At 35.4% G+C, this 13,167-nt stretch overlaps 1 protein-coding gene across 1 annotated transcript; it reads right to left on the reverse strand.

The window, feature by feature from the left end:
- Positions 1 to 1,178: 1,178 nt before the first annotated feature.
- LOC134539039 (uncharacterized) lies at positions 1,179 to 8,457 on the reverse strand. Its single transcript, XM_063380725.1, has 4 exons — positions 8,147 to 8,457; positions 7,813 to 8,035; positions 5,908 to 6,633; positions 1,179 to 1,195 (listed from the first exon to the last, which is right to left on the reverse strand). The coding sequence occupies exons 1-4, from the start codon at positions 8,207 to 8,209 to the stop codon at positions 1,179 to 1,181; spliced, it is 1,029 nt and encodes a 342-aa protein (XP_063236795.1). The 5' UTR covers positions 8,210 to 8,457.
- Between the last annotated feature and the right edge of the window lie 4,710 nt (positions 8,458 to 13,167).

Consider the following 13,167-nt stretch of genomic DNA (forward strand, 5'->3'; position numbering starts at 1 on the left):
TAATGCATAAGAATAAATGCAATTGATTTATTTCATAGCCATAAATTATTGTTACGAACGCGAGAGACCAGACCGCGATGCCAGGCTCGGAGCTGGCTGGCGGCCCCGCACGGCCACGTGGCCTCACTGACTTAAGGCATGTCACGCGTGCCTGGCCGGATTATAAGGGTCGTCACTACCCCTCTGCCCCCAACCCCTCCCCTCCCTTCGTTCTGCCTCGGCACCGTTATCTATCGCTGAGCGGCCTTGGGAATACCGCGGGCCGCCGCGTTAAGTGACGTGAGCAAGCAACGCCCTTCTCGACTGTTCGGGCGTCGGGTCGGCCCAGGATGACGCGACTCGTCACAGCTGCTCTCGTCGGTTCGAGAAGGGCGCTGCAGACTACTTAAGGGGCCCGCCTACATAGCCTTGAAATGACCTGCCGCGCTCAAAAATTGTGTTTCTTCCACCAAGTGCCGTGGTGGTTCGAAGAAACATTCAAGCTCCCCCCCCCCCCCTGCCCTGCTGTGTTCTTCCGTATTTTACAACAGGAGGGGTAGGGGTGACTCGGCTTATCCCTCTTCTCCGGCCGTACACGACCTTCGTTCCGTACTGCGAAAGGAAAGGGGCAAGGGAATAACAAAAACTGGTGGCCAGCGTAGCGGGCCACGGCTGGAGTTCGCCTGTCTGCTTGCTACCCACGGCATTTAGTCCAGGAAACAAGGCACAAACATCGAAATTTTTTTTCAAAAACAGAATTTTTGCATAGTGGTAGAGTTGACTATGCTTAACAACAAACCGAAAGTTTACCGCATTAGACCTTGTGCGTATCACCGAAAAAGTGCATTTAAGTTCTAGATGACAGCGACTTTCAGCAGTCCATTAAAATACTTCTTTTTCATACAGTTTGAAACGTAGACTCTCCGTAAACTTATCAAAATAATCTAGAAACGCTATTTATACATTCGTGTTATAAATATTCCAAAGTATAATATTAAAGATAATATATGCATGGATTAAATCATAAAATAGTTTTTTTTATATCTGTCACCCTTGATAAAAATATGATTTACACAAAGCTGAAAAGCCTAATGCGAAACATTTTCTTATAAATGTTTTTGTGTATCCTTTTAGCTTTAAGGTAGTGTTTTTATAAAGAGTCTAGGTTAATAAGTTTGCGTTCTAGAGAGGCCCGAGTGTCACAGCGTGTATCGTTCTGTGGCGCGGCGGTTGTAACTCTCACAGCGGGCGCGACATAGCGTCACTAATTATAATTGGTCTTGTTTATCTATTTTATACGATAGAGTGTATTTAATTTACATCTATATATATATATACTTCTATTGGTTTTCCTTTATGAACGAGTCTTTATACAATTTAAAAATCAACTCTTAAATTATTTCTGTTAGCAATGTTTCAGTCGAAAACACTAAGAGACATATGATTTCTATCTGTTGGTAGATATTATATTAAAAAATAGTATTTAAATTTAAAATTATATAAATACCAATTAATTATTGTTTATAATCCTAATTCATCATTTTATTTTCAACCAGACAATGCAAGATTTTTAACCAAGCCTTTATCCGAAAATGTGTTAAGATTTTGAAATATTAAAAAATTAGTTTGATGCTTCATAAAAAGTACGAAAATATAAATCGTTAAGTACCTACAAAGTCAGGTTTTATATCTTTTATTATATCATTACTATAATTCAATTATTTTATCTAAAATAAATAAATCAAGGGGTCTATTGTAAAATATTTAGCATAAATGATTAAGCTATTTTAAGTTGAATTGTGTGCTGGCTAGCAGCCTTCGTTAAATCTCTATAATTAGACCAGGAAACAAAGTATTCATCCTCAATACTTTTTCAAAAGCCGAATTTTTGTACAGTGGTAGATTATACTATGCTTAATAACATACCGAAAGTTTACCGCTGTAGACCTTGTGCGTATCACCAAAAACATGCATTTAAGACCTAAATAATAGCTTCTTGAACGATCCACAATATTTTCAACCCGTAAACGTTATTACTATTAATTATGTTTACTGCTGTCTACAAAAGCATCTTTTTACGTAATAAAATTAAAAGTTAAAAGTTTGTATATGTTTTACTACACATGCAATTCTTTAATAATATTAGGAAAAGATTTTTATCCGAATATATGAAGAATGGAATTATTTATTGCAGTTATATAAATTGACTGACATGAAAATTAAGATGAATAAATTTATGTATTTTTTAAGCTTTAAATTGGTATATTTGTTAAGATGGTTGTATAATTGATTGACTGCAGAAGTGTTCTGAGTGTGGTAGTGTGCATTGTACTGCGGCGATGTTGAAGTCGCTCGGGCCGGGACGATTTTCGTTCCTATGAATTGAAGCTTTTTAATGCATTGAAAAATTATTACAAAACTGAAATTTCGTACAGTGGAAGGATAAACACATCTTAGTAACATATTAAAAGTTTACCGCCGCAAACCTTGAACGTTACACCAAAAAGTGCATTTAAGCCCAAAATGGTAATATTTTACAATGATCTACAAAAAAGCATTTCATAAATGCAATTTATGTAGTGTACTCTCAACATGAACAACAAAATAATCTAAAGACATTGCTGTGCATGGCTATAGTGATAAAAATTACATTATTCTTAGATATTTTTTTGATAGACAAGTTAATAAAACCATAATTATACTATACTAAAGTTAATAAAACCATAATTATATTATTTAATGTAAAAATAAACACAAATTGTAAAATTTATAAGAGTTCAATGGGAAAAAACGCTTTTATAAACGTTGTTGCATATTTGTTTGCCTTTAAATTAGTGTACTTGTTTAGAGTCTGGTACAATTTATCTGGCCACTGAAGCGTTCTGAGCTGCGTAGTGTACCGCACTGCAGCGATGCTATGAGTCGCTGGCGTTGGAAACACTACGCAGCTCAGGACGCTCCAGCAGTCGGAAAAAATCATACCAGACTCATAAAATATATACCAATTTACGCTTATGAAATTCGCAACAACGTTTCATTAATCACTTTTTACGTCGGGCTGTTCATATTTATGTAATTTGTATTTATATTTCCATAAAATTGAGTAGAATATGTTTTCTTAACTTCAATGATTTTAATTGTCTATTAATGATAAGGTGTTACAAAATTTGTGATTTTTATCACTGTCATTATATATGGCAATGTTTTTCGATTATTTTGGTGTCCATACTGAGAGTTAACTATCTATATTACATCTATGAAAAGCATTTTTTTTGGATCGTTGCAGAAAATATCATTTAGGAATTAACTGCACGCTGTTGGTGTGACGCAAATGGTTAACGGCGGTGAACGTTTTATATGTCACTAAGAATACTTTTTAATGCTTCTGTACCAAATTTCATATTTGGAATAATCTTCCATACATTAAAAACCTTTGTTTTCTAACAGTGAAAATCGTCCCAGTCCGTGCGATTTTAGCACCGCCACAGTGCGGTACGCACACCACGCTCGGAACGCTTCTGCGGTCATGCCAGTTGTACCAGTATCTTACAAAATATGCCAATTCAAAGTTTACGAAATTTACAACCACGTCTTTTAAACAATTTTTACGTCAAAGTCAGCACGTTTATGTAATGTATATTTTCATTCCTTATACCTAAATTGTAATGACAAATACTTTTTCCTAATATTATTATAATATTGCATGTTCAGAAAAATATAAAGAGATGTTTTTCAATTAGGTTTATAATGTGGAATTTTTTTATTTTAATATGGTTTTATTTACTGAATGTTTTATATAATAATGAAGTCTACGGAGTGCAATATTGTGGAACGCTCAAAAAATATTATTTAGGACTTTATTGCACGTTTTCGGTGTGACGCACAAGGATTACGGGGTAAACTTTTACATGTTATTAAAAAAGAATGGTATTACCACTTTACTCAATTTCTGTGTGGGTAAAAAATTCCAGAAATCTCTATTTCGTAAGAGCGAAATTCGTTCCTGCTCTTGCGACTCTAGCACCGTACCCACGCAACATTATTTCGCTCGGAACGCTCTAGAATTGTAATAATTTACGCTAGCGTTTTGCAAAGTATGTCATTTAAAAGCTTAAGTAATTCTCAAAAATTTTCAATTAAGTAGTTAGGTATTACGTCAGACCAGTCGTTAATATTATAATCAGTTTATTATGTCCTTGATTGAGATAAAAAAAACTCATTAAATTAATTAATAGATTTATATCACACCTTTAATATTACCTTTCTGACTTTGTTTCAATGTGAATGTGGGTAATAGCATTTCCAGATTATTTTGATGATTTTACGGAGAGTCTACGTTTAAAACTATATGAATGGAAGGTATTTTAATGTATTGCTGCAAGTCGCTGTCATCTAGGACTTAACTGCACTTTTTCCGTAATATGCACAATAACTACAGCGGTAAACTTTCGGTATGTTATTAAGCATAGTTGACTCTACCACTGTGCAAAAATTCAGCTTTGAAAAAAAAATTTTGGAGGTTGAAACCGTTGTTTCCTGAACTGATTTACGCACTATGATGGACACTTAGTGAGCGTTCGTGTAATTAGATTTGACAGAAAAAATAAGTTTTTTTCCCAACGAACATTTTTTTTTGACGATTCATGTCACAGCTTTACTTTGTGAGAAATACAACTTTGCTTATATTATAAAGAAAATATGGTGGGGAAAAATGAACATGTTTACGCCAAACAATTTCTGTTTTATGTTTATGGCTTCTTTGGTTTTTTTGTATCATTTAGTTTTGTATAATATGTGAATATTTGCAATAGTTAATATACTCATGCTTGAATTATACATTTAAATAAGTTTTCCGAAAATCAGTATCTATAAATATGCTATTGAAAACAGCCGATTGCAAGAAATACAAGCAACAGGATATTACTGATTGTTCTAAACATTACCAACTACTTTCTTTAATTCGTTAAAAAATCTGCCTAAAAATAAGTTAAACTGCCTAACTATGTATCTAGATATTATGTATGATAAACCTGTCTGACAGAGAATTGGCTGGAAAACATAGAAATCCCAGCTACAAATCTTCGTGGCTACAAAATAAGTAACTGCTACTGCATTCAAGTATATAAATGCGGAGGAGCTAATTTTTGTCACTTCTATATATTATCGATTATAAAAAATGCACTTCATGTGTACAGAGTTTATAATAATAAAAATTCTATTAATGATCTCACAATAGTAACTTGCTTTTCTACAAATCTAGATGAATATTTGTTTTCTATTGATGTCATAGAAAATTGTCTCAGTGACAATACTACGCAGTTGCTAATTATGACATAGCAGCATAACTAGACAGTACATTAGTAAACGAATTTTTAATACACATAATCATATTCATTTTAACCGCCTTCTGTAAAATACAGTATGAACAACACCAAAGCATAATAATGTTATGGAAATTATGTTTACCGATTTCCATTGTCAGATTTGTTTACATTTTTAAGAATCTGTTCATTGAAAACTGTGAAACATGCACTACCAGAAACACAAGCTCAATTACTCAAGGTGTAAAAACGTCGCCTAGATCTCAAAAGACCTAACATACCAGGAAAGACATAAAAATAATCCAAACTCACTAAATTACGATAATCATTAGAATAATATATGCTAAAAGTGTTTGGAAGCTACAAAAAAATTTTATTTGAAAGATGCTTGCTTAAGCTAATAAAACAAAATAGTTTGGAAATAAATTAAAACTAATAAATGAGTAAAAAAACATTATCCATAAATAAAATTATCAATAACTTTTGTTTAAGCTGAGCTCATTGTATGGTCTGTAATAAAATAAAGAAACACAAAAAATGCCGTAATGACAGTCTGGGCCACTCATTACCAAACGTTTTCTTCTTCGTATTATATGTTTCTGATTGCGTCTTTTACGCCGCTTTGAAACTGAATTTTGTTTACTTAGAATGTTTTGTTTGCAAATTTTCCCTGGGCTGTGTCTTGTTAAACTCTTGTGAATTATACCCTGTGTTCTGCCATCGCTATTTACATTTATCACTGACAAATCACACCTTATATTGTATCCTCCACGAAGACAATGATTCACTCTCTTTCCACTTACATATTTGCAAATAATGGAATTGAAGGACTCTGCCCTGTTTGTTGAAACATTGTGAATGAGGCTAGCTGCGTGGGAAGCAACAATATTTCTGGCTGCTAAAATCTCATCCCAAATACCAACTACTTTCAAATCTGGAACTATATTATCCTCATCTTGCTTTGGACCTGTACAGAAATACCCTCGTTCCTGACACATGCTGTGGTCTCCAAAAGCATGGAATGGGCCATTTTGTATATCCTTCTTCAGTTCATTAATCTTTTGTTGTAAAGTTAAGTCTGCTTGACCAGCCCTGTACTTCATAGCACTTGTCACAGCAGACCGCAAACGAAGTTGCCTATCAACAGTAATAGCTCTTCTTGCACTCAGTGGAACTTGCCAAACAGGATTCTTAGTTTTCGTGCTTATGTCTCTTATTCGCCGAAGGTAATTTCTGAGTATGTGATTAGAACATTCAATTTTGGTTATGGTGAATTCTGGTCCATAAGGCTGGGCTTTTGTGAGTTGCGCCATAACACTGCTGTCTCCATCTCCTATAGGTAAATTAACACATATTTAATGTTGGCATTGAAAAAACATTCATTACGAACTACCCTAAAGAAAGTGATGTAATTGCAATCATGAGCCGTTCTGGTGTATGATTATATTATTATCAATACAGTACATATAGAACAGAAATGTTATTATATTCATGCTACGGATCATGCTTGTTGATAAATATTTTAAGTTATATCACTGAAAAAAGTCGTTAAGAAACTTAACCACTTGGACGAATTAAACAAATTAAACAAATTTAGGAATTGTGTTTGAATACGAAAATCTTCCTTTAACTTATAACTATTTTTTATCTCTTTTACTATGTTTCTTAAAGTATTGAAATGAATTTAATACCTAGAATAGGCAAGTAGCTCTAGCTTTTTAATAATAACATATTGGGTTACATAAAAATAACCACTGTTTCGTATCAGTTTAGTCGTCCGTTTTTAAACTTTCAAGTTCTGAGAAAGTACCTGTAAAAAGGATTGATGAGAATGTGTACTTGTTTTTAAGTAGCTAGGAAGGTTTCTTCAAACGAAGTAAAATAGAGATGTCAGTCGTGTTACGTGAAAAAAATGTAAAAGAATCACGATGCACGAAATAAAACCACATGATAAACGGAAATATTTATGTAAAAGAAGAGTATAGTAATGAAAAAGTGCGCATAACAATGTAACTCCTGTATTGAAAACAAATGACCACAACAAACCGTGTATCACAATTCGAAATATGTTAAAATTTTGAATTAACACAAACAGGTTGTAGAAATAAACTTTAAACAGTATCACAGTTTAAAACAAATTCTGACAAATTTAAAACTTTGGGTGCTCAATATAACGTGAAGCTAAAATATGAACTGTTCTTAAAGCGAAGTTTCGAACGTTAACTCAATATAAAAGTGGTTCGGTTACATGAATAATGAAATTAATGTAATAAAACTTACAGTTCTGCTTTAAATGTTTACCCATATTTTTCCAAAATAGTATATAGTTTTCACATGTTGATAATTGGTAACTGTCATTTTATAGCATATTGCCACTTCATTAAACCGTGCCAAATCTACCCGATTAAAAATTACATAAGATCATATTTTCCTGTTGGAAAGATAATATAAAAATCTAAAAATACATATATAAATTTATTTTTCAAAGTGCTAACTTATGTTCTGACCTTACCTATAATGTACCCATATTTCAAATTGTGCATTGACATGCTGTTTTTGAAACCTTCCACAATTATATCTGCTTCCATCGCTGTTGGTGTTTTTAACCAGTTTTTATAACAAATATGTTCATGTGATGGTTCGTTCTTAGTGGAAGATCGAGCGCATATGCAACAGTAGGAATTTCTAGTGCTTGCAAATAATACTTTTCTACTGCGCGCTCCAATAATACAAGCCTGTAAATAAGTACAAAGTAAGTTTTGACAACAAATGAAATGTTCGCTTAAACACACGCACATTCTCATACACACATATTCAAATGTAATTGTGTATTACTATTTACTCACCATTCCAGACAAGGCCCTGTAACTAGTTCCAAATTCCAAACGATCTTTTGCACCAAGTTCCATCAGTTATTATTTTAATAATGGGTGTGCCATTTTCGTCAACAGTACCTCCAGATATGGCCAAATAATATTTTTCCTTTCCTGCAGCTTCCATTTCCTCCCAAGCGGCATTGTTTATCACCGATGACAAACTCCTTTGGTGCCTCTGGAAAGTCTCTTTGGCCATGCATGGAATTTCTAATGTTGATGTTATGTCCCTCATTTGTGCATAACCTTGTCCCGTTATCAGCATGCCGGTAGTTCAAGCATCATTAATATTCATCTGAAATTTGTTTTTATGGGTTCTCTGTATTTAGTGTTTCAACTGTTCCACACATTGAACACCGAAAGTAAAAAAATGCTCTGCATTCTTCGTCTTGCTTCTTTAAAGAATTCCATGTTGCTGAAAGAGCAGTTGGCATATTTTTGAAATTTGCGAAAACAGGCCTTTCACATCGAATATCCTGCGACCATGTAGTTCAGGTTCTAATATATCCATTGAGTCATTGGCTGTGCAATCAGGTTCCCCAGTCCCTATCTCCACTTCTTCTGAAACACCTCTATAGGGAGCCGAATCTTTATTTGGTGTTGGTGGTAATGATGTAATATCATTTGAAAATTCTGATCGCGAATTTAAGTCTGTTATATCAGATGAACAAGAAGTTTCGGCAAATAATTCTATCAATTTTGTTGTCCCATGAGCACTTCTTTGTGGCGTAGAAAACCATTTAGAGCAGCCCACCCCATCTGCAGGTTTTGGACTTGCGGAATATATTGAAACAACGGGAATATCATGAGACCTAAAACAGAATATTTTTACATAGGTATAATATAAATATTTACATCATAATGTGTATTTCTATAAAACTAGCTGTACAAGAAATGAAAATTTAAAATTTAAATATGATTTAAGCTACAGTGAAAATATCTTTCACCTGGTTACTAAAAACAATGTTACTCGAAACGATGTAAATGAAGTATCTTGTAACTTTGAGTGAAAGGTATACGAGTCGTGTATTCGCTAGATTATACAGGACTTTAGCACAATGGGACGTGCTGTATGCTATGTGCGTTGTACACTGTGTAGTTAGTTTTTTTGTTCACCTTCCCTTTCTCTCCCCCCCCCCCCCCCAATTCACCCGATAAAATACCGAAGGGAAGGGCTGAAATGTTTGCTTTTTTATTTATTAGTATGTTTTAATGATGTTTACATATATTGTGTATTTATGTCTGCAGTTGGTTAGAATTAGTCTTGCCTGTGGAGATTTTCGCTACTAAAAGTTTATTCGTTTTTAAATTGTATTTGTTATTTTTTTTGTGGTAATGGTCAGTGTCACGAAGGTATTATATTAGTAAATGATGGCATGCCTATGGAGGGTGGAGCATTAAATAATGTTTTTATTCTTAGGATTGTGAAGATAAAAGTAACACATGCTGAGCTCATCAGAAAAGTATTCACAGCTTCCCCTGTAAATAAATAAGGCAACTGTTAATTGTATACTGTTAAAATCATCTCCTTTCTTGTCGTCGTAACACTATCGCGCTATAGCCTTCTTCCCTCGCCTTGGATCATGTGGAATTTTCATGGCAGTGAAATCAGCTGCAGTACTGAGCCTACACTGACAGGGCAGACCGTTCCTCCGTCAGACGAACCCCACCGGAGCTCGCGCACACAAACAACCCAGATCGCGAAGGGAACTAAAGAGGACGCCAAGAAGGGGCGGAAGCAGAAACAGCCCCCCACCCCTCACCCAGTAGAGTGAGAGGTAGTTCTCTCGCGCGCTTTGTCTGCGGGTACGGCGGGGTCTGGAGGGCGCCACATGCTGGTCAGCACATTGACACAAAACATGCGATAGGAAATCACAAATTTCTCGAAATTTAATGCTGTGACATGGTGCAAACTATACATGCGATGGATGACAAAAGAATGATACATGTTCCTGCGGTGGATTTCTTTAAAAATATTCAAAACCACGAGTTCTGTCGGCATCTTAAAATACGTTATTTTGCCGTTTTCAGCATGCAATATTATTATGACATATGTATTCTAGATCGATGCAGACACCGCAGTGACATAGAATGTATTTTAATCTCTTTTATTTATATAAAAAAAATTGCGCAGGTCAAACAGTTTCTTCATAAAACGTAAACTGCTGAACGTCTACAACACATTTGATGTAACATGTAGGCGGGCCCCTTAAGCGGCGACGCCGGCCTATACGGCAGTTTTGGCGACGGAGTTCAACGACGGGTGCCGCGTGAGTGCTGCGACGAGTTCCGAGCGGATTCCGAGCGAAGGGAAGTGCGACATCGGCGAAGAGGGTGAGAGACCCTCCGCCCTCCCCATGAGAGTGGCGCGACGCGAAGTTTGACTGGATCGTGAGAGTGCGACGACTGAGTGGCGCGAGACTACTGTGTGTGGGACAGGCGCGAGGTAAGGAGCGAACCATTGTTGAGCCCAGCTCCAGTGAGGAGTGCGAACTGTGGAACTTGACAGACATTGCGTGACTTGAGAATAAATTTTTTTTTAAGTGCGAGTAATTGGTGATTAGGCACTTTAAGTAAGATTATTTATTAGTGATGGAAATATTAGTAATTAATAAAACTGTAATAAAACTTAATTGGGCTATCCCTTATGAACCCAGTTCTCCCCACATTATAAATTGTAACAGTATGATGTCCACTAGAATGTGGGTACACCTTAACCCACACATTCAAGGTTTGATAAACTCCATTTATCATTGAGATATTGTCCAATTCAATGGACGGATAGACGGAAAAGGTTAACTGGGAGGTACTGCATACCACCATAAACCATCGAATCCCCTAATATTCAAAGGAGGGTAGGCCACAGAGACTAGACATCAAAGAGGTCTTGAATTTTGGTCATGTCCGTCCATATGGTTTTTTGGGGCTAGGGACGAACATCAGTTGGGTCCACTCCATTTGTTTTAAACTAAAATTTAAAAATTTCAAGCCACGTAATAATCAACTAAGTCAAAGCCAGTTGTCGTCCGACCAGCGGTTATTAAGACCCGGTTTGTTGACGTGTTTAGCACTTGTCAATGTTGTTGCTTGAACAAAAACCAAATAAGTGTGTGAAAACTGAACATACATGTATTTTGATTGTAAGCTTTCTTGGCCAGTCACAAACTCTTTTTTTCTCTTACGGGCTGAGGCCATGATGCCCGAAGTTTTTTTTGCAGCTATCTTTAAGGGTGATTGAGGTTAGAATGTAGGCCCATTTATACTGGACATTTATATAACGCAACATCTATCTAACACTTTCATGTAACCAGTGTAAACGTGCCTGACATTAAATGTCCCATACATGTGTGAGTATCGCGAGATATATTGCACTACTTTCTTGTCTCAAATGTAAACGCTAACCAACATGAGACCCAGTGTCCGAGAGAAATCCTGAACTCCTGCCTAAGTGTCAAGACCGTTTTACTCTCAAGTGTGAATGCTTCTTGATATATGAGTGTCCGAAATTTATTCCACAATATATCAGATACTTATTGCATGCACTTTGGTGTCAAGTGTGAACACATAATCAAGGCAGTACTTGTATCTCAGATGTTTATAGCTTCATTTCGAGCGCTTTCAACTTTTGAGATAAGTGCCAGACAATTCTTGAGTTGTTGTGATAGCAATGGCATTGAAAGGATTGCCAAGGAGCGATGTACAGGATTATGAAGCAAGGGCAATGTTGCGGGATGTTCATGATGCAGAGTGTAGGGACAGTTGTAAGAAGCATGGTGCTTTGAAAGAAATAAGCAGAGAAAGACACAAAAAAGCAAATAAAAAAATAATGTCTAGTACAACATGCTATCTGTGAAATCGGTTCAAAAGCGAGTAAAATAAGTCGGGACGAAAAAATAGAAATAGTTATGTTTACAAAGATGAAAATGTGTACTTGAAAACTTTTTTTTAAAATTTCTTTAAACTTTACCCAGGCTGTATCCGAATACCTAGGGATGCGTCCTTTAAGTTCGCATCCCTACATCCCTAAACAAATGCACCCACAGTTTAAAGGATGCATTCTAAAGGATGTACGATATCCGAATTGTTTTACAGCTAGCACTACCTGTTGGTTTGTCATTGAACTAATGTGGATTGGCATTTTATATTCATGACATCTAAGGTGGGCCAGTAAAACGTAAATGAACATTCAAAATTGTAAACAATTTCGGATGATTTCAATTATCGTTAGGAATTGTAATATGGAAGAAAATTTGAATCGGGGACTTGTTGTTCCTACAAATCAAATTAATTTACTGTTCATGTGAATTATGTAAACATATACCTATGGTATAAGTATTTATAAATACCATAGTTACATTTCACGTGTTTATCTTCTAGTTCAAAATCCATTTTGATTAACTATCTCGTATCACACGTTCGCTCTTTAAGGGGTATGTTCACAATAACAAAGCTAAGGGATGTATGGACGTATCAGTGGATGCGAGAGTCGCATCCCTAAAAATCTCGAACTAGTGGACGCATGAGAGGATGCATCGACATCCATTGTGAGAATTCGGATACAACTCAAAGATGGCCGCGTCCATTACGATGCACTATCTATGGATCCCTTAGCTGATCCATTAGCTAAGGGATCCATTAGGCCACTATTCGGATACAGCACCAGTAAAATTAACAATGTAACTTGTGTGAGCTGAAAATAAATATATGGTTGAATTTAGTTATAAAAATAAATACTAAAACAATAGACTCAATTGAATGATTTTGCTAAAAATTTAGCCCATTTTAAAAATATAATATACCCTCGAAGTTTGCTTTAGTATAATTAGCTTATAATTTTGTATTTAACATCTTATTTAACCCCCATTTACTTACATTTCATCAGTCCGCCATTTTATTTCGTAGCTTTATTTTTGCACCTGACACTTATTCCAGTGGCCAGTGAAAACATATTAACAACCTGTTTTAAGTGTCAGAAACTTATCGCAGATATTTAT

Source organism: Bacillus rossius, chromosome 14, assembly GCF_032445375.1.
Source record: "Bacillus rossius redtenbacheri isolate Brsri chromosome 14, Brsri_v3, whole genome shotgun sequence".
Lineage (NCBI taxonomy): Eukaryota > Metazoa > Arthropoda > Insecta > Phasmatodea > Bacillidae > Bacillus > Bacillus rossius.

Bases quoted from the DNA above. Each gene is read 5' to 3' on its own strand.
- LOC134539039 (XM_063380725.1), bottom strand. From the start codon at position 8,209: ATGGAACTTGGTGCAAAAGATCGTTTGGAATTTGGAACTAGTTACAGG. The intron at 8,036-8,146 runs GTGAGTAAATAG...ACTTATTTACAG, and splicing joins ACAGGGCCTTGTCTGGAATG to GCTTGTATTATTGGAGCGCG. The intron at 6,634-7,812 runs GTAAGGTCAGAA...ATTTACCTATAG, and splicing joins GAAATATGGGTACATTATAG to GAGATGGAGACAGCAGTGTT.